The following is a 22,747-nucleotide window of genomic DNA, read 5'->3' as shown; positions in this document are numbered from 1 at the left end:
ACTCCATCATAGGAAGGCAGATGGGAAGAGGGTCTGTGACTGAGTAGTCCTCACCCTCTTGACCTGAGCAAAAACCTGGCAGCATAAAACATCAGGCTCCTGCTTCTGGACTGATTCAGTGAGTTTAAGACCAGATTGGTACATGTTTATACAATGCCCATGGACCAATCCAGTATCTGTGAAAGTGGAAGGGCAGCTGCAAATACTATGATCCAAACTGCAACTGGATTCTATCATTGCATTCCTACTCCTTGCTCATCCAATCAGTAAATAAATCACAGATAACTTTGACGTTACAAAGATATTGATCTTGAGTGTTAAACATTAGGATATGAAATAGTCTGCTGTTAAAAAAAAAAAAAAAAAAAAAAAAAAAAAGCCTATCCTTCCCTGGTGTTAACCATGCTAGAGATACACCTCTCATTCTAGGAACATGGTAATGAGATGCTTACTGCTGAAGCAAAAGGCATTCTTGGTAAAACATTCATTAAGAACACTGGCCTCCCCCCCCCAAAAGGTATTAAAGAACATGGTGTAGGAAAGTTCAGGGAGAATGAACTCCTTGGCAGAAAACTTGATATATATATATATATATATATATATATATATATATATATATAAATAATTTTTGTTACTTTGAAAGTGTAACTAGTGACATTCTTATTGTATGTATAGTTAAGGAAATCTCCAAGTTGTCTGATTTCTTGCTGTGAAAAACAAAATGCTGAGGAGAGGAGGAGATTTAAACAAAAAACAAACAAACAAAAAAAACAGGAGTTATTACTTTAGATTTCTCAGTCTTTTTTTTTTTTTTTGAATTTTACATGTCGATTCCAGTTCCCTTTCCCTCTCTCCCTTTTACCCTCTCCCCGCTCACATCCACCCTGACCACCCTCCCCTCCCATCCCCCCTCCCTCACTCCACATGTAGAGCTTTGCTGTCCATGTGGGCTCATGTAAATCTGTCAAGTCATTTGAAGTAGGGACTTTCTCTCCTGTCTCTAGGTTAAGGCAGTATCCCTCTATGGGGGATGTGTCCACAAGGTCCTTCCATGCACCAGGAATATATCCTGGTTCCACTGTTTGAGGTCCTTTAGACTGCTCAGTCCTTCTATCTGAGACCCATATTCAGGGGGTCTGAGTCAGTCCCATGTTGGATTCCCAGCTATCAGTCTGGAGGGCCCGTTAGTTCCTCCTTGTTCAGGTCAGCTGACTCTATGTGTTTCTTCAACCTGGTCTTGTCCTCTCTCTCTGCATCTGGATTCTAGTTCGACTCAGTGTTTAGTTATGGGTGTTTGCTTCTGTTTCCAACAGGTGCTAGATGAGGGCTCCATGATGGTGATTAAGTTAGTTGTTGATCTCACTATCCGGGAAGGGCATTTATTATGGTAGCCTTTCCATGGACACTCAAATTGTTAATTTGAGTATGTCTTGTAGGACTCTAGACCTTTCTTTAGGTTCAGTTTTCTCTTCAAACTAATGTTTCCTCTCTCTTTTATGTTCATTCTCTCTCTCTCTCTCTCTCTCTCTCTCTCTCTCTCTCTCTCTCCTATCTTCTATTCCTACCCTGACTCAATCTTCCTAGTCACACATGCTTTCCTCTCCTTCTTTCTCTTTCTCCTAGTTCTCTCTCCATTCACTGCCCCCGCACCACTTCTCATGTGCTCTGGGGGACTTGTCCCGTCCCCCTTTTGTATCCTAGTTCCTCTGGGGGTGTGAATTATAGGCTGGTGATCCTTTGATCTAGGTCTAAAATCCATATATGAGCGTGTACATACCATGTTCTCTTTTTGTGATTGGGTTACCTCATTCAGGATGGTTTCTTCTAATGCCATCCACTTGCTTGTGAATTTCAAGATTCCATTATTTTTTCTGCAGAGTAGTATTCCTTGTGTACATGTACATCTTCTTTATCCATTCTTCAGTTGAGGGGCGTCTAGGTTGCTTCCATGTTCTTGCTATTACAAATGCTGCTATGAACATGGTTGAACACATGTCTTTGTTGCATGGATGTGGATCATTTGGGTATATGCCTAAGAGGGGGATTGCTGGGTCCTGTGGTAAACTAATTCCATTTTCCTGAGGAACTGCCATACTGATCTCCAAAATGGCTGTATGAGTTTGCACTCCCACCAGCAGTAGAGGAGTGTTCCCCTTTCTCCACATCCTCTCCAGCATGAGTTGTCATTGGTGTTTCTAATTTTAGCCATTCTGGCAGGAGTAAGATGGTATCTCAAAGATGTTTTGATTTGCATTTCCCTGATAGCTAAGGATGTTGAGCACTTTCTTAAGTGTCTTTCAGCCTTTTTGATTTCCTCTATTGAGAATTCTTTCTTCAGTTCTGTAACCCATTTTTTAATAGGGTTATTTTGTGTTTTGTTGACTAGTTTCTTGAGTTCTTTTTATACTTTGGAGATCAGCCCTTTGTCAGATGTAGTATTGGTGAAAATCTTTTCCCAGTCTGTGGACTGCCCTTTGGTCTTGTCCACTGAGTCCTTTGCCTTACAGAAGCTTCTAAGTTTGAGGAGGTCCCATTTATTAATTGTTGATCTCAGTGTCTGTGCTACTGGAGTTATGTTCAGGAAGCGGTCTCCTGTACCAATTTGTTCAAGGGTACCTCCTACTTTCTCTTCTGAGAGGTTCAGTGTAGCTGGATTGATGTTGAGGTCTTTGATCCATTTGGACTTGAGTTTTGTGCATGGCGACAGACATGGGTCTGTCAGCAGTCTTCTACACACCATCATCCGATTGTGCCAGCACCATTTGTTGAAGATGCTTTCCTCCCCGCATTGTATTCTTTTAGCTGTTTTGTCGAAAATCAGGTGTTCATAGGTATGTGGGTTAATATCAGGATTTTCAATTTGATTCCTTTGGTCTACCCGTCTATTTTTGTGCCAATACCAGGCTGTTTTCAGAACTATTGCTCTGTAGTAGGGCTTAAAGTCTGGGATGCTGATGCCTCCTGAAGTTCTTTTATTGTACATTGTTGTTTTTTGGCTGTCCTGGGTCTTTTGTTTTTCCATACAAAGTTGATTATTATCCTTTCAAGGTCAGTGACGAATTGTGCTGGGATCTTAATGGGGATTGCATTGAATCTGTAGATTGCTTTTGGCAAGATTACCATTTTTACTATGGGAGATCATTCCATTTTCTGGTATCTTCTCTAATTTCTTTCTTTAAAGCCACAAAGTTCTTATTATATAGGTCTTTCACTTGTTTAGTAAGCATTACCCCAAGATACTTTATGTTGTTTGTGGTTATTGTAAAGGGTGATATTTCTTGGTATTTTCATAAACAAGGTGAAAACATGTTCACAGAAACATTTACATACAGAGTACACTGAAGATTGATTTGTATTTGCTAACTGAAATGGATGTAAATAAGATACCAATTATATGCTTGTATCAGAAATGTCCTTAATGAACTCATGTGTTTTATTTGGTTGATGAGTCTATTTCCTGTAGTTTATTTTCCATGCCTGAGATTCTCTTTTCCATCTTTTGAATTCTGTTGGTTATGCTTGTGTCTGTAGTTCCTGATTGTTTGCCACATTTTCTATTTCCAGCATTCCTTCAGTTTGTGGTTTCTTTATTGTCTCTATTTCAGTTTAAGGCTTGAACCGTTTCTTTCCTTCACCTGTGTAATTGGTAATTGTTTTTTTTTTGTTTTTTGTTTTTTGTTTTTTTTTTTTTTTTTGGTGTGGCTTTCTGTAGTTTAAGAAATTTGTTCATTTCCTCCAACTTTTTGTTTTTTTCTTACATTTCTTTAAGGGATTTTTCTCACATCTTCTTTGAGATCCTCAATCTTTTTTTTTTTTAATTCAAAGGATATGTTAATTTTTTAAAATTTAATTTATTATTTTAATGTCGATCCCAGTTCACTTTACCTCCCTCCCCTTCATCCTCTCTGCCCCCTCACATTGTAGCCTTTCCACAGATGCTTAAATTGTTATTTGGCAGCAGTCTTGTGGGTCTCTAGACCTTTCTCTAGGTTCAGCTTTCTCCTCAAACCAACAGTGGCTCCCTCTTTTATTCTCTCTCTCTCTCTCTCTCTCTCTCTCTCTCCTGTCTTCTATTCCAACCCTGACTCAATCTTCCTAGTCATACATGCTTTCCTCTCCTGCCCCTCTCTTTCTCCTACTTCTCTCTCCATTCACTGCATCTCCCCACTTCCCCTGTGCTCTGGGGGACTTGTCCCTTCCCCTTTCTGTGAGGGACTTTATAATAATCTCTTAGAATACAGCTTGTATCCTAGTTCCTCTGGTGATGTGAATTATAGGCTGGTGATCCTTTGCACTAGGTCTAAAATCCATATATGAACGAGTACATACCATGTTCCTCTTTTTGTGACTGGGTTACCTCATTCAGGATGGTTTCTTCAAGTGCCATCCACTTGACTGGGAATTTCATTATTTTTTTCTGCAGAGTAATATCCCATTGTGTAGATGTGCCACATCTTCTTTATCCATTATTCATTTGAGGGGCATCTAGGTTGCTTCCAGGTTCTTGCTATTACAAATAATGCTGCTATGAACATAGTTGAGCAGATTTCTTTGATTTTTATGACAGTAATTTTTAAGTCATTCTCTTCTGCTTCATCTGCTTTGTTGTGTTCCAGTAGTTGGTGTAGATTCCCTAGATTCTGGTGGTGTTATGCTTGTCTTTCTGTGTTAGGTGTTTTCTTGTATTGCCGTCTTCCTATAGCTTCTTTCAGTAGGTGTTGGTGGGGTCTCTCCCTCTCTCTATGGAACTTCCCTGGTGGGTTTCGGTGGGTCAGAGGTTCGATGTCTGTAGTTCTGGGTGGATCAAACTCTCTAGGAGGTCTCTCTACAGGCAGGGGCCTGGTGATGGGGGTTAAGGATCTCGAAGGCTGGGACTCAGGATGTTCCTTAAGCTGATAGGCAGATCTAGCCTGGGCTTGGCACTCTCCAGCTGAGGCCTCTTTGGCAGAGGCCCTGGATGGAGGTCAAGGATCCAGCCTGGAGGAACTCAGAGTAGTCCTGCTGAGATAGGAGGATCTCTGGGGGGGTGGGGCTGGAACTCTGGTCGAGGACCAGTGGTGGGTGTCAGAGACCAGGCAGGTGGAAATCACGGTTGGTCTTGTGTGGATAGGCAGGTCCAGTGTGCTCAGAGCAGCTCTATGAAGTTCCCCAAAGGTGGCTGGATTGTTGGCTCCGCCCTCTCTGTCCCAGTGCTCAACCAGAGCAGTGGGACAGTGGGCAGGGTAGGGAACAGGGTAGGGCAAGGGCAGGCTCTCGTTGGGGGTATATCAGAGCTCCAAGAGCGCTCTGGATGGGGACAGGACACAGGGGCAGCAAGATCCGGGGCCAACCCAGGAAGTTCCCGGGGAAGGGTGTAGGGGAGAGTCCACCCGAATTGGTCCCAGATTCACCTCTAGCCAAGGCCTGGCGATGGAGGACAAACACAGGATGTTTCTGCACCGATAGGCGGATCTAGCTGGCAATTCTCAGCCTTTTCAAGTTGCAAACACATCTGAAAATCATAAATGCATCCTCAAAGTGTAAAGATACAGTGTAGAGAAATGACTGTATAACTGTGCAGTCTTTTGCTAGAATTTCCAAATATGAAATGATCAATAAGCACAAAAGTTGATTATAGAATATTAGAGTGTGTTATTGAAGTTGATGTGTATGAAAATGAAAGAAAGTGGACAGGCATCTTCAAAAACAGATATTCTTTACTCAGAACAACGGAAGGGCTGTAGTCTCTCTGAGAGTGTGTGTGACAGAATGTGTATTGGAGGGAAGCTTGGATATTTTATACTGTAGAATGGTGATTTGGGATTGGAAGATTCCATATGCAAGTCAGTTTGCCTACATCTCACAGTGGTTGATATCACTGGAGTTATCTTGATCCTATTATCAGAAATGTCCCAGAGCCTGACAAGCTACATGGTATTATCAGGCCACTCTCCTGTCCTAAATTTCTTAGTCCTTAACCCTTCAGGTTTAATCTCAGTCCATTCAAATCTCCTAGAAGCATAAAATGTGCCCTTACTTAACATAATTTCAAAAAGATCAGTAGATTTGACTTATAACCTTATAGAATGAATCTTCATGGAATACACATAAAGCCTTTAAGATTCCTGTTTAAATTATTTTATCAGAAGCACTGCCACCTTGGACTGATAGAAGATGAAGAGAGAGACTCTTGAATCTTCACGATTTCGTGGGAAGTAGACTGTAGGTTTACATAACTCTTAATAAAAGGGGATAGAGGATGATTTAGAGGGTATAACAGAGAGATGAAAAGAATAAATTCCTATGATTAGAAATTGAATCAAGAAATTTGTTTGCTCAGCTTGATTTAAGAATTGCTTTGAGTATAACTATTTTCCCTTGTACCTTTTCACTGTTTATTACCAATAGTTGGGGTAGATTACCCATCCTTAGTATTACAGTTCCAAAGAGAAAAGTTCTTCCCCTAAAGTCATACCTAACCCTATGTCCAGGAATTGGTTAAAGATAATGGATTTTGCATTTAGAATAAAAGGTTGGTACAGATGGAGATAAATAGCGAGATATCATTAGATCTATGAAGAGATTTGGGACTTGAATTATATTAGAATGAGACCCTTAGGAAACTTTGGACCCGATGAAATATCACTTGGAAGAGAAGTGACTATCAAGTCTAGTGCTTACAGTTGTTCTTTCAATCATTAGAAAAGTTCTTTTATAATCTCAGAATTTCTTATTGTTTTGCAGTTTTTGCTTTTCCTGTAATATTGGCCTTTTCATACCGATTTTATTGTGGAATAGATAGTATGATAGACTTTTGCTAAAGGAAATGACATAGCAAGAGCTCCTATGTTTTTCAGATATTTAGCATATTTTTTAATTGTTCAGGTAGGGTGAGTGTGTGTATACACTCCTTATCTATTGACATGTGATGACATGTGCTGCCTAGGAACCCTACCAGTAAAAACATGCCAGCATTATGCCATTAATACTCTAAAATTCTTAGAATCAAGTTATGATTCATGGGAATTGTCAGTACAAAAAAAAAAAAAAAAAACTATAACACCACAGATCTTAAAGGAGATAGTTTTTACTGGAGCCATACTTAATAGTGTATTGACTCATTTTCTATATAGGTATGATTGTTTACTTTTATTTTATTTGTTTTTTGAGATAGTTTCTCTATGGCTTTAGAGGCTGTCCTGGAACTAGCTCTTGTAGAGCAGGCTGGTCTCGAACTCACAGAGATCCACTTGTCTCTGCCTCCCTAGTGCTGGGATTAAAGGCATATGCCACCACCACCCGGCAATTGTTTTCTTTTAAATGTAATTATCTATTACTAGGAAAGACTTTAAGAGAAGCATTTTAACTTAATTATCAGTTTAATAATGGTTTTGTATTTTATAGGTTTTACAGCCTTGTGACTTATTTTATCAGGCTACTCAGATAGGAACCGATCCACAAATGATTGACATATCAGTAAAATCTCTTACACTAAAGGTAAGTTAAAACATCAACATATTTAATTAATTTGATGGTAGATCTCTTAGTTGCTCAAGAGGCTAAAGATAAGAATTGTAAGTTCCAGGCCTGCCTGAAATAAACAACACTGAGGTCTAAGCCAGCCTGGGCAATTTAGTAAGATCCTATCTAATCATCGCCATTACCACCAGAAAAAAAGACTGAGCTCAATGGTAAAAACTTTTATAGGTATTCACAGAGCCCAGGTTAGACCCGACTCAAAAAAATGAATAATTTTTTGGAAGTATATATACATTAAGTTTACAAGACATTATTGTAAATTTTATGATTAATGCTATATTTTATTTCATACAACTTTTGTAGTTGATACCTAGGATACATGTAATTGTAGTCATATTTAATTGGTTTAATAGTAATAATAAGATTTATAAATACTTAACAAATTTATCTAAAATTTTGTAGTTGAAAATTATGGTGGGCAAAAAAAATTAAGAAAATTAAATCTATCATCCTGTAGTGCTTTTCTAGTTTGGCCTTAATGTATGTAACCCATATTTAAATTGTTTTCTTCTTTCAGGTTTCACCAGTTATCATAAATACCATAATAACTATTACTTCTGCACTTTATACAACTAAGGAAACTATCCCAGAAGCAAACACTTCTTCTATAGCACATTTATGGGACAAGAAGGATACTAAGAGTCTGAAAATGTGGTTCCTTGAGGAATCAAATGAAACAGAAAAAGTGGTTCCCACAAATGAATTGATGCTGGGAGGAGAGACACTGAACTTGAATATTGATTCTATTTTTATAGTTCTTGAAGCTGGAATTGGTCATAGAACAGTGCCAATGCTGTTGGCAAAGTCACGCCTTTTGGGGGAAAGCAAAAACTGGAGTACTTTAATAAATCTCCACTGTCAGCTTGAGCTGGAGGTAAGTGTATATATAATTTTTCAGGTTTATGATGTTTCACATAGAATATCCTAGGATCTTGTATCACAATTTAAATTGAGTTTATTCCAAATAATCTTCTCTAGTCCTGCCTATCTTCATTCCTATTAGCCAACAGTATTTTATTCATCAACCAATATTAGAAACATATATACAGAAGGACTTTCCCCATCACTGAGGGGCTTCTTGGTCTTCCAGAAACCAGGGTCTGTTCCCAGAGTCCATATCAGGCAGCTCACAACTGCCTGCAAATCTGCCTTACCACCTCTCAGGGAATCTAACATCCTCTTTGGGCCTCTGGGCATAGGCACACACACATAGCAGACAGTCACACAAATACATATATGTATATATAAAAAACCTTTCTATCAACAGATAGTTGTTAAGATTAAATTATGATGTTTAAGGTCTAAAATTGGATTTTTTTTCCTTTGGAAGGGTAGATTATTTAATCTTTATGAATTTATGAATTTATGAATTTTTTCCTTTGGAAGGGTAGATTATTTAATCTTTATGAATTTATGAATTTAATCTTTATGAATACTTGAGTAAGCTCTTTCAGGTTTTAATACTGAGGATGTACTTGAAGTGTAGAGTGGTTGCTTAGTGTGTGTTAGACATTGGATTCTAATCCCAAACCCTCCCAAATTTTTTAAAGAGGAAAAAAAAAGAATCAAAGTAAACCTTTTCCTCAGAATTTATAAAAATTTTTTCCATGGATATTTCAGATAAAATTAATTTTAAAAAGAGGCTAGGAATATAGGTTAGTGATAGGATTTATACCTAATGTGTATGTAGCTCTAATTTTAATACCAGCACTACAGAAGCAGAAAAAATAGTCATCTCCAATGATACTTAAAATTATTATACTTCATATTTTTTGAAAAAGTCTTGTAGTCTACCTTACAAGAGTGTGGGTGGATATTTAAAAGCTATTTTTACATAAAACGATACAGAATTATGTAGTAATACAATTGTAATTGATTATGACTACACTGCAGATTTTCAAATTGTGTTTAGAATTATTTGTATTTTGTACAGGACTTTATAAGGGGTATCCAAGAAGTGCAGTGCATGCAAACACTAAAATCATTTGGAATGTAGGACAGTTCACCATGATACCACCAACTTTGAATCTTGTGGAGCCTGCCATGAAGAGATTTTAGTTACTGGTAGATTGGCATGTTTTCAAGTGTCAGTAGTATGTGATAGATGAATGCAGGATTTGCTACCTGGTTCAGGAGACAGGCCAAGGAAAGGTGCTTTAGGAAGGGTTGTAGGGTATGCAGAAAGGTTCAGTGGATAAAGATGCTCCCCACCACACCTGCAACCAGAGTTTAATTCCTGGGACCCATGTGGTAGAAAAAGAAAGAACTGATTCGCCCTCTGATTGAAATACATCTGTAAGTAAGTAAGTAAGTAAATATATATATATATATATATATATATATATATATATATATATATATATATATCTGGGATTGTACTAAGCCAGATGAAGAAAGTATATAATGAGTATATACAGAAAATTATTGTCATATGGGCTAGTTATTATATAAAAGAAGTAGTACAGGTAAAAGGTATGGTATCATTTAAAAAGTCATTTTAGATAGTAGAGTGCTTTATTTAAAAAAAAAAAAAACTAAATTTCTGTTTAGGTTCACTATTATAATGAAATGTTTGGTGTTTGGGAACCTTTACTGGAACCCTTAGAAATTGATCAGACTGATGATTTTAGACCATGGAATCTTGGAATCAAGGTATGTATGTGTGTATTATTTCCTTAAAGAAGTTTTGGGTTTACAGAAAAAAAATAATAATAAGCTCCATATATGCTCTGCTTCTCTCTCCTCTCTCTCTCTCTCTCTCTCTCTCTCTCTCTCTCTCTTTCTCTCTCTCCACCTCTCTCCCCCTCTCCCCCCCCCTCTGTGTGTGTGTGTGTGTGTGTGTGTGTAAAACTTCATTATTAACATCCCCAATCAAAGTATGTTTGAAGACTGAAAAAGATTTTAGAAGAAAAAAAGCTTTCCAAAGTTCTTTAGGTTATCTATACTACATTATACACTTTAACTTATTTGTATGTGTGTAGTTGTTTTGCCTGTATGTATGTCTGTGTACCATATGCCTGCCTCATGTTCACAGAGGCCAGAAGAGAACATCAGATCCCCTGGCACTGGAGTCATAAGCCATTGTGAGCCACCATGTGGGCCTGGGAGTCAGACTCACATCTGCTGCAAGATAGGATGTGCTCTTAACTAGGGAGCCATGAACCAGGGAGCCATGCATGGCTCCAATGCCTTTCAGTATAAGAAATGTAACAGGGAAAGTAAAAGTCGTGACCTGAGACTGAACATCAGAGGTCCCATTCTGAACTGTTACCTCACACTGTGGAGATTTCTTCTGTTCTGTGAATGGACTTCCTCCCTCCCTCCCTTCCTTCCTCCCTCCCTTCCTTCCCTCCCTCCCTCCCTCCATTCCATCCCTTTCCTTTTTCATACCCTGCTACTTCCCCCTTCTCTTCCTTATCCTCTCCTCCCTTATCCTCTCCTTTCTTCCTCTCTATTAGTTCATCCTCTCTATAATCTACTGAAGATTGTGTGTTATTTGCTTGAAATATATTGTAAATTTATGTAATCCTGAGAATCAGTGCCTTTAAATAGACAAAATTAAAGGCATCTTAATTTACACCATGTTTCTTTCCTAATGATGGGCTCAACTTGTAGACTTGAAGACAAATTTTCAGTGCAATAAAATTATCTCTTGAGTTTGAGGCCAGCCTGGTCTGCAGAACAAAATCCAGGGACATTCAGAGCTATTAAAAAAAAAAAAAAAATCTTGTCTTGAAAAACCAAGAAAAAAAAAAAAGTAAGATAGAATAACAACCTAAATCACCAGCTTGGCCTGTCATGTTATATTTGAATGGTTTAATTTAATTATTTAGGTTATACAGATGAATGATTTGAATGAACTAATTTCATTGGTAGTTTTTAGACTAGACTAGACAACAAGTTGCTGAATTCTGGAAAGAAGCAAATAGTACTTATTCTTACAAATTTCTGCCTCATAACATTGTTCTGCCACTTTTATTGGATTTTGTTAATACCTAGTTCTCTTTCTGTTAATGACGAATACACTAAACTACTCTTCTTGACTAATTTGTTGTTAAGTGTATGCTTTTAATTTACCTGCAGATTCCATAGATACTTAGTAATTTCAAAAATTGTTCTTCTATGGAAGAGGATCGAATTTCTTTTCCTTTAGTATTTCTTCTTCTCAGTTTTGTGATAGTACTTTGCACATCCAAAAAATTTCATTAGGCATATAACCAATGAAATTTCTAGCTCTCCACATCAGGCCATATAATCCTTAGGATTCATAGATTTCTACAATAGGCAGTGTAACCCATGGAATTCATAGCGTTTTCTCTCTCTCTCTAATGGTATTTGTTTTTACTTTGCAGATAAGTCATGTTATACTACTGAAAACATTCATTTCTTTCATATCTAATTTTAATTTATCATTTTAGATGAAAAAGAAAGCAAAACAGTCCATTGTTGAGTCAGATAGTGAAGAAGAAAACTACAAAGTACCAGAATATAAAACTGTCATAAGTTTTTATTCTAAAGACCAATTAAACATTACATTATCCAAATGTGGCCTTGTGATGTTAAATAATTTAGTTGAGGTAAGAAAAAAAACAAATATTTGACACTTTAAATATTGAAATATTTTACATTAACCCTTAAATGAGAAAAGTTGTTGTTGATCTTGGTACTTTTCTCATGTACTATAGTGTTCTTATCATTTACTACAATTGTTCCCTGTTAGGCGTTTACTGAAGCTGCTACTGGATCTTCAGCTGTCTTCCTAAGGGATCTAGCACCGTTTATGATTTTAAATTCTCTTGGACTTACTGTATCTGTTTCACCAAGTGATTCTTTTAATGTACTCAATGTTCCTATGGCAAAATCATATGAGCTGAAGAATGATGAGAGTTTAAGTATGGATTATGTGCGAACTAAGGACAGTGATCATTTCAATGCAATGACCAGCCTAAGCAGCAAACTGTTCTTCATTCTCCTTAGTAAGTGATACATTTCCTCTCTGGGGCTTTGTAAAGTTGATTTGTAAAAGCAGTCTTACTCATTTATAGTACCTTAACAGCTTTTTAAAAATTAATAATAGGTTTTCTAGTATAATGGGGACTACATTATTATTCTGAGATAAAACACTATGACCAAGGCAACTTATAGAAGAGTTAATTTGGCTTATGGTTCCAGAGGCTTAGAGTTTGTGAATTGTAGATTATGGGCAGCAGGCCTGGTGATTTGAAAGGCAAAGGGAGCATTCACTCATACCTTTAACTGCAAGCTAGAAGCAGAGAACAAAGTGAGAATGGTGGGAAGCTCTGAAACCTCAAAGCCCATGCCCAGAGGTGCACTTCTTCCAAAAGGCTACACCTCCTAATCCTTCCCAAACAGCTCTACCAACTAGGGACCAAGTATTCAAATGCTAAAACCTATGGAGGGGACAATCTCATTCAAGCCAACAGGGGAACAGTATTTTCCTCTCCCATATGTTGATTTCTTTGGTTACTAAATCTTGGTATTCTAATTTCTGACTTTCCTTGTTCAGAGCTGACTTTCCTTGTTCAGAGCATGGTATTATTAGAACTTGGAGTAAGGATAAAACATACTAGATCTTACTCAGCTTTTCCTTATTAGTGATAGATGTGTCAAATGTTTGTACCCTGTTTGTTACGACTAAATAACAAGGTGAATGAATTAATTCAGTTACTGAGTGCAGTGTTTGTACTGTCTGAGAAGCTAACCAGACGCGGTTATCCTGAAGTAATGTTAACAGATGGGTGTTATCGGGACTTTGTCTTTGATGCGTATTTATTATTTTTACTCACTGTGAGAATTAATTTTAAAACTGGGGAATCAATTTTGTGTAAATTAATTTCACTCCCAATATAATATGTTCATATTTGTTGAATTCATGTGAAATTTTCTTTCATCAAATCTAAGTTATAGCTTTAAAATGACAGAGAATTAGGAAATTAAAAGTGAAGGTCTATTCTCACCTTGATATCTTTGGTGGTTATTGTGACAGTACCAATAATTACTCTTGAATATTATATCCCTCCCATTACTGTTTGCTTTCTTAATTGTGATGGTTTTAGGTTTTTTAGACTCCTAAGTGAAACAATTTTTTCAGCTGTTTTTAATAAAATACTTTGAAGGATTTAGGTGAATAATACCCTGTAATATTGGTTATATTTAAAGACTTTTTTTTTTATTTAGAAGACAATCTGGTTCTTAACATATATAAGAAATTATTACCCAGAGAATTCTAATTAACTTGGGAATGTCTGTATTTGATTTAGCACCTGTTAACCACTCTGCTGCTGACAAAATTCCTTTAACAAAAGTGGGACGGCGTCTGTACACAGTAAGACACAGAGAGTCTGGAGTTGAAAGATCTATCATTTGTCAAATTGAGACAGTTGAAGGAAGTAAGAAAGTAACAATCCGCTCACCAGTGCAGGTATGAAGTATGGAAATCAGTAGACGTGCTATGCATATGTTTGAAGTGGCCTGGGGATATAGGAAGCTCTGAGTCAATCCCCCGCATCATATTTACTATATATAGTCGCAAACGTTTTTAATCTCAGCATGCAGGAGGGAGCATACTTGGCTGCTCAATCTGTTTGAGGCCAGCCTGGGATAAATGAAACCCTATCTCAAGGGGAAAAAAAAATTCAAGCAAATCATTGCCAAAAGAATACAAACTGTTGCAGAAACAAAGATTCTCTTCAATAGTAACAGTACTCCTGTGACATGAGCACTGGAATACCATCATTTCGTATAGAACTGCTTCATACAATGCTTTCAGTATTTTGTAAATGTATGCATCATGTTTTGCTTAGTCTTATAGCATGTTTATATTTTTAATAGTAAAACTATCAAGAAAATTACAGACTTTTTGAGATATATACAATAAATAGCATATAAAGTTTAGTTTTGATATAAAGACACACTTAAACTTTCATAGCCTTCAAGGTAGTGAATGTATTTACTATTCAAAATTTTCATTCTCTTCCTACCTAACTTGTTATATATCCACTTAGCCCACAGAACATTAGTTACACAGTCTTACTTTTCATAGAGGCATAATAAAGAATAGAATTTGACTTTTCCAATCAGCAGAGGATATAGCAGCACTAGGTTACTGAGAAGTAAATCTGGTGTGTGGAGAATACCACATTTCATTTTGAGTAAGCCTTTGTATATGTTTATTTTTATGACAATGCCATACTCTCTTGATTATTCTGCATCTAAATCATAAATCATGATATCCTCCCTTATTTTTTCTGTTTTAACTATTATAAGTATTTCCTTTTTAAAAAATAAATGTTTTGTTATTAAATTTTGTTTTTGATTATCCATTACTGTCATTTACAGTACAGATTACTACAACAGTCAGTGTAATGTTCTATTTTTATTAGACTCATGTGCTTATTCTAGATTTTTAACAATTATACTCATTAAGCAGCACTATTTCTAGTATAAATATCTACCTTAAAATTGTTAAAATTCCAGAGCACTGTTTTACTAATTATGTTTAAAATTTTTGCATTTATATTCATAAAACATCTTGATATAAATTTGTAATGTGTTTGGGGAAAGTTTTAAACTATAGTTTGAGTTGATCTAAGAAATTGGTTGTTAAGGCTATACTGTTCCATTTAAATGACTACTTACACATATTTTTAGTTTCGGGGGAAGTTTTTCAATTGTTGAATTTAATTTTTTTAAAACTATTGTCCTTTTTCTTTTCCTTTTTTTTTTTTTTTTTTTTTTTTTTTTTTCCCCCTAGACAGGGTTTCTCTGTATTGCTTTGGAGCCTGTCCTGGAACTAGCTCTGTAGACCAGGCTGGCCTCGAACTCACAGAGATCCACCTGCCTCTGCCTCTGGAGTGCTGGCATTAAAGGTGTTTGCCATGGCCCTTTTTTTAAAAAAAAAAAAAATGTGTATATTTATAATGAGTATAAATCACTTACTTTATTTGAAGTATTTCAGCTATTTAAAATATTTTTGTGTTTGTATTGTGAATAGCACAATATTTTTACTAGTCCTTTGAGGATTTTATACAGTGTATCTTGATAACATTCAATCCCTATTCCTCCTCTTAGCACTTCCCTGATCCATCCCCTTCTCATAACCTCCCATGTCTTTTTTTTTTTTTTTTTTTTTTTTTTTTTTTTTTTAAAGAAGAGACTATCTTGAAGTCCTGAACTTCTTACTCTTAAAATCTTTCTTGTCCTCAAAGTTTCCTTAACCTTACTTAGGTAGACACTGTGTTATAAATGTTTTAATTGGGAGTAGGAAAACAGTATAACTATCTAGTCTTCAGTCCCCATCAGAGACCCAAAAATGATAAACTATTACCTGGGTAAACAGGAAGTGCAAAGCAAACAACTTCCAAAACTATAGAAATGTTAAAGATAACTGGGTGCCTGAACAGTCACTGAATGTTTCTCTGTACTGTTGGGGCATCCATTTTTGGCCTACTGGCTTAGAATATCTCACAAACTTTACTGTGAAGCAGGAACTTTGAAGGAGTCACCTTCTTTCATGTCCTGCTTGTCCAATTTGTGCAGCATACTGTCAGCAGTTGAGGCAAGGGAAGTTTCTTGCCAATTGGCTAACTTTTGCCACAAAGAAAGCAAACTCTATAGGGAGTTTCTTCTATGCCCATCATCTTCTCTGAAATAGATTGGTGCTGCTAGGAACATGCTTGTCTCACTTTCATAAAAAGCCTTGTTATTAAACTATCTTAAATGCCATATTCTGTAGATCTCTGGTGTTTGAAGACCATCTGTCTATCTAAAACATCTCTCTGTTTGACCTTGAAAACATATCTAACATGATCAAAAATTTGTTAGATGACAATCTACTAACCTGTATATCTTAATTACCCTAATTTTTTTGTAATAATAACTTTCAAGGACTCAAAATTTATATCACATTGTTAAATGAGTTGCATAGGTGCAATTTGTTAAGAATGGAAACATGTACAGTGTGACAAAAATAACCAGTGAAAGGGAAGACAAGACAGAAGGAATATAAGAAATAGAGGAGGGGAAGAGTATGAGGAGTATTGTGAAATGTCAAACTCTGGGTATGGCTGTGAACTTATAACTATAGTTGTTTTGTTTTGCCAGTTTCATTGTGAAAAGTTTGCCTGTGGTTACACTTTGTATTTCTTGCTTTCTAGGAATATTGAATATCTATCTTTTTTTCTTAATTGCTAGTAGTTAGCTTTTCCTTCTGTGCATTCCCTGTTCTGTTTCCATTTTCATTGTGCTTGTAACTTTTATGATTTTAAAATTTTTGTGTATGCACTATTCTAGTCCTTATGTTTACTGTAATACTGACATTTCCCAGTCTGATATGCTGTATGTTGGTTTGCTTTTTATTTTTGAAACCATTCACAGATGTAATGTATGCAATGTATATTAATCATATTGCACCCCTATTCCTTCCCTCTACTTCCCTCTGCCATTTTCCTCCCTCCCTCTCCCTCTCCCTCTCTCTATATGTATGTGTGTATATGTATCTTCCCTACCACTTAATGCCTTTTTTTTTAAAATGTCCACTGACTGTAGTTAGTGAACGAAGAACTTGCCAGTATCCACCTTGCAAAGCAAAATGACTCCCTGTCCTAGCCATCAGCCTCTGAGCTAGAGTTGAGGACTTCGTTTTCTCCTCCCTGCTGAAACTACAATTGTCTTGACAGTTTACATATCCAGAGGCCAACATTTCACAATACTACTCTCTCCTCCGTTTCTTGTATTTTATATTGCCTTACCTTCACTGTGTTTTCTGAACCTTGAGGGTGTGTGTGTGTGTGTACATTCAATGGGTTGGTTCTTTGACAACTTAAAACATGTGTAAAGTATATTTTGATTATTATAACTCCCACCCTCTTTATTCCCTTCCACCCGTTACATACCCCTTCCATATAACTCCCCTTTTCACATTCATGCAGGTTTTCTTCTTATTGCAAATAATCTCTCCATTTGTTTAAGTTTGAGTTTTGTACATAGACAATGTAAATATGCCTGTATTTGAGCATATCTATCCCACACCCTTTCTCCAAATGCTCCCTAAATACTCTCCCCTTATGTCTCTTTCCCAACTTCATGCCTTTTTGATACTATTTTTTTTTGATAGCACCCGAGTTCAAATAATGGTACCCTTCATGCCTCTGTGTAGGGCCATCCATTGGAAGATGGGCAGCCTATCAGGGAAAACCCTTCTGAAGAAAACTGACTCTCCTAACCCCAGCAGCCATCAGTGGCAAATTGCTCCCAGCTGGGTGATGCCTTATACATCCCTCCCTCATCTATGCTGGAATGTTGGCTTACTTAAAGTTGTATTTTTCAATAAAATATAAACCTTGATAGTTTCCTTTTGTTTTTAAAGATTTTATTCTAATTTATATGACCAAGCTGTTGTTGCCTGGTAGATTCTATGTTAAGATATGTACATGGTCATATTTTTTAAAATATCTTTTCTTATGTTAATATTAAATATGGTTTGTTTTTCTTTAATCAGATTAAGAATCATTTTTCAATCCCACTTTCCGTTTTTGAAGGGGATACTTTATTGGGAATTGCTTCACCTGAAAATGAATTCAACATACCTTTAGAATCTTACAGGTGAGAGTATTTGTATCTTTTCTGTTGCCCTAAACTGTTACAGATTTTCTGTTTCAGATTCTATATTGATAATGTTTTTAAATTATAAAACTTTGATCCAGTCCACTGTTAAATATCTCATCTAGACCAGATTTCAAGGTACCTAGGTATCTTTTCAAAACTAAAAATTAAGTATTGTATTTTAAACTGTGCATTATTTATACTTTTACTAATTAATGTAGTTATTACATGCTAGAAGTGTTTCCATCAGAACCATACTAACATGTTCATGTGTTTTAAAATATTTAATGGAATATTATTTCGATTCTGCATTTGTAGAATTTTCTTGTTATATAAGTTTTAAAAATTGTTTTAAAAACAGTATCTTTTATGTATATGTATTTTATTTGTTTATGGATGATGGAAATTAATAGCATACTGCTTAATCCCTGTATATTTTGTAATAGTTCACAGTAAAGAAAACAGTATAATCACACTTTTGTTCTAGATTAAATATTAATTCATTACCAGCCAGTTATTATGTGACTGTTCTGTGTGGATTTTACATCGATCTAGTGTTCAGGTAGATGTTTACTTAATTATTTAAGCTTTAAGATGTTAAAGTAAACACATGATTATTTCTCTGTACAATTTGAACATGTTAATTCTTTAATTTCTTATCCAAGTAGCACGTATTTTCTTAATATAGAAGACACTGTATGATAGCAAAATGAGTTGGATTTTGCTGTTCCTGTTGAAACCTGATAAATATGTAGGATAAGAGACAGTTGTAAAGAATTGCAAAAAGTACTAAAGTTACAGGAAAGCATGAAAACCCAGAAAGAATGACTCTGGATGAAGGTACATGAAATTCAGTTAAATAGGTTCTGTATCTCTACAAACATATAAAATGGTTATATACATATTCATTCTCTTCTATTTATACACATATGTTTTAACATACTGTTTATAATAATAAAGGTGATTTACTAGGATGGTTTACAGGCTGTGGTCCAGCTACTCCAACAATGTCTATCTACCAACAAAAGATCAAAAAACCCAGTAATTCTTCAGTCCAGAAGACTGGGTATCTCAGCTCGTCTATAGTATACACTAGAATACCAAAGAAGAAGGCTCTAATGCCTCTGAAGGTTAGGACTTGCTCATGAGAAGGAGAGAAAGCATTCAAAGAGAGGGCAGAAAATATGGCCCAGACTGAAGGTGGATCTTTGCACCTCAAACATCTAAATTAAAGGTGTATATTCCCACCTCAAAGATCCAGATTACAAGTATATCTTCCTGTTCAAATGGCTTAATTAAAAAAGAAAATCCTTCACAGGTATGCCCAACTATTTGGGTTTTAGTTAACTCCAGTTATAGTCAAGTTGACAACCAAGAATAGCCTTACAATAAGTGAAGAGGAACATTTTACCATATAGAATTAGTGAATAAAATGAGGCTTTTGTGTAGAGGAGCTCTAGTTTTCGGTGAACTACTTGCTGCTAGCTTTATAAACTTTATCTCCACTTAATAGTATCCAACTTTTCTTTACTACCTCAGAATATTTGTTTTATTTCAAGTTTAAAAACCTTACTTTTTTTAAAACTCTTCTTTTTTATACTTTTACTTCCTTTATATTGATTATTTCTCTAATTGAAACCCTCAGAAATTAGCCTTCTTGCAATTTGCTATTACCAAACATTCCCTGTTCTATGTGCCAGGTGTATTCTGTATTTGAAGGTTTCAACATATTTTTTTACATTTGTTTGGTTGGATGGTTGGTACCTAGTGTAGTGAGACAGTTGTTTTTGTTGTCTTTTATCATTGCTTTCTTTATAAGACTAAAAATATCACAATCATTTTTATATTTTCAGTTGTGTCTTCTGATTGGTACATAATAGGTCCTATAAATATTTTAATATCCCGACATACATATAATTTCATTCCTATAATTCTAACACTTCAAACTCGAGGCAAGAAGACTGCTGTAAGTATGAGGGCAGCTTAGGGCACACAGGGCGTTTCAAGCCAGCCTGGACTACAGACGAACACCAGTTCCTATATTAACAGAACGTAATTTAAATAAGCTAGTAGAACAAACAAATGCTTTGACAAAATACATAAGTTTGTTGGCATTAATTTGAGGGGAATTAATTTTTATGTAATAGTAGAAGTCAGAATGTAAAGTAGAATAAAAGTTATATGGATACTATAGAAGTAGCATAGTCAAAATAAATTGTTTTCACATTAGTTTTGTGTGTGGGTCAGAGGACCATCATTTAATATTATCTCTAATTCCAGAGCACTAATAGCTGAAAGTCACAAGAAAGGACAATAGATGTGGAAGGATCAGTGTCCAAGTAAGCCAAGTTACAGTAGCATTACATGTAATATAGAAATACATAGAAGATATTTAAATTTTTAAGAGTAAATGTTAGGAAAGTAATTAGGGATAGAGATTATTTTGAGAGCTCATTTATAAGAGATAGTTAGAATCATAACTAGTTTTGCAAAAAATAAAAATACATACAGAGGATTCCTTCAGAAACAAAGTGCTTGCCTGAGAAGTGTGAGGGTCTATCCGCAACACTGGAAGAATGGTTAGTTAATTAAAAGCATTATGACCGTACAAAGACTATTTCTTTTATAAAATTTTTTTTACATAGTTCTTTATTGAATCTTTAGAAATTCCTCATCATGCATCCCAATCCCACTCACTTTCCCCTCCATATCCACCACACACCCCTGCAGCATGCCCTCCAAAGTTAATTCAAAACAAACAATAAGCCCACCTCACTCCTCCATCTTTCTAACACCTCGTGGCACTGGGAACTGCAGTGTGTCGCTCAGTATACCCTTTTGTCAAATCAGCCCCATCTGCAAAATGTTCATTGCATTGAGTCATTGGTCTGTTTCAGTGCTCTGGCAAACTCCCATCCCTGGACTCTTATTGAAGCCCTGTGTCATGGAGACCTTGCAGCTATTGTTCCTCCTTACCAGTCCCTTCACACACTCCAGCAGGCCATATAGATGGGACAGATGTTAGAATGGGTCCAGGGTTGTGGGTCTTGGTGATAGCTGAGTTGGTTGGTCCTGGCTGCTGGCACTGCTACCTGAGGCAAGAGGCACAGCCAACTCTCCTTATGCCCATGCCACTGGGGCCAGTTCTTGTAAGCCTCTGATGAAGGGTGGGTCCATCTCTCCTGAGTGCAGGGTGTGAGGTTCAGCTCTGCCACGGGGAAGCAGTGCCAGTGAGGGTCAGACCAGGCTCAGCACAGCCCTCAGATTTCAACACTCATGGTTCCTGTGACCCCCTGTGGTAACAGGAGCCATGGATATCAGCTCAGACCCTGGCTGCTGTATGGCCATGGACCTAGACATGGCCCACAGCAGTAACCTGGGCCTGGACAACACCATGGCTCTGTATACCTGGACAGGCCACCCAGATCGGCATGATCCTGGTGGCAGCACTGCCCTCAGGTACAAGTATGGCAGCAGTTGCAGCCAAGACCCTGTTATCTCTATGACATTTGGTTCCATGGGCCATGAGTATCAACACAGAACTGGACTGTGGTGGGACCACATACCCATACATAGACCTCATTAGGATCTCAGGCTTGGATGTCACCATGTCCCCAGGTGGCAGCACAGGCCACTCTGATCGGCATGGCTTCTACAGCCGTGGCCCCCAAACACCAGCATGGCCCCAGGTAGCTGCCCCCTGGCATCAGCATAGCCTTCAATGATATAGGGAGCCACAGACATCAACTCAGAACCTGGCTACCGGAGGGCTATGGACTCAGACATAGTCCTTAGCAGTAACCCTGGCCTGGATGACACCATGGCTCCAGGTGGTAGCAGGGGCCACACTGAATAGCATGGCTGTCAGGTGCCAACATGGTCACAGGTTATGGCCTAGACCCCAATCATCTTTGTGGCCTTTCATGGTACCACAGACCACTGGAGTCAATGACCCAGGCTGTGTTAGGGCCAAGGACCGACCCATCATGGGCTTTAGCAGCAGCCCTGGTCCGAATGACACTATGGCCCCAATGGCAGCACAGCACTCAGACACCAACATGGCCACAGGATGCAGCCTAGGTAGCCTGAGTCCTCATATGCCCCCTGATGCCATGTGTCTCAGGCAGATGAAAGACACCCACAGAGAAGCCTGGATTTTTATAGTCTAGCCTGCCTGAAGCATCCACATACCTGTCTGGCTCCTTGTCACTCAGGCAGGTGGAAGACAAAGATATTTCATAAGAATGATTCTTGGATATAGCGTAGTTTTAAAAAAATACACTTAGGGCTAGGGAGATTGATCAGTAGGTAAAGTACTAAGATTTGAATTCTCCACAGTCATGTAAAAGCTGTGTTTGGCAGTGTGCCTGTAATCGCAACATCAGGGAGGCAAGAGAGGTGATTCGGGTGCTTGTGGGCCAGCTGGTTTAGCCAAATCAGAGCTCAAAACTTAGTGAGAGACCCTAGTCTTCCCATGCAAATACATGAACCCTCACATACCACATAGAACAATGTTCCAAAAATATTGAAATTTAAACATACACACGCACACATGCACACTCGCACACACATATTAAAGATTGTAAGACTAATCATGATCAAAATA

At 37.1% G+C, this 22,747-nt stretch overlaps 1 protein-coding gene across 1 annotated transcript in view; it reads left to right on the top strand.

Moving 5' to 3' along the window:
• Vps13a (vacuolar protein sorting 13 homolog A) overlaps positions 1-22,747 on the top strand; it is a 180,596-nt gene that overhangs the window by 98,238 nt on the left and 59,611 nt on the right. The window contains exons 40-46 of the mRNA XM_051194059.1: positions 7,384-7,476; positions 8,036-8,392; positions 10,069-10,170; positions 11,937-12,095; positions 12,239-12,494; positions 13,800-13,960; positions 18,038-18,141. Of these exons, the coding sequence (XP_051050016.1) occupies positions 7,384-7,476; positions 8,036-8,392; positions 10,069-10,170; positions 11,937-12,095; positions 12,239-12,494; positions 13,800-13,960; positions 18,038-18,141 (1,232 nt within the window). The remainder of the gene's footprint in view (positions 1-7,383; positions 7,477-8,035; positions 8,393-10,068; positions 10,171-11,936; positions 12,096-12,238; positions 12,495-13,799; positions 13,961-18,037; positions 18,142-22,747) is intronic.

The sequence above is a fragment of the Phodopus roborovskii genome, unplaced genomic scaffold, assembly GCF_943737965.1.
Source record: "Phodopus roborovskii unplaced genomic scaffold, PHOROB, whole genome shotgun sequence".
In the NCBI taxonomy this organism is placed as follows: domain Eukaryota; kingdom Metazoa; phylum Chordata; class Mammalia; order Rodentia; family Cricetidae; genus Phodopus; species Phodopus roborovskii.
Note: the sequence above shows the minus strand (reverse complement) of the source record. Positions and strands in the feature narration are given on the sequence as shown.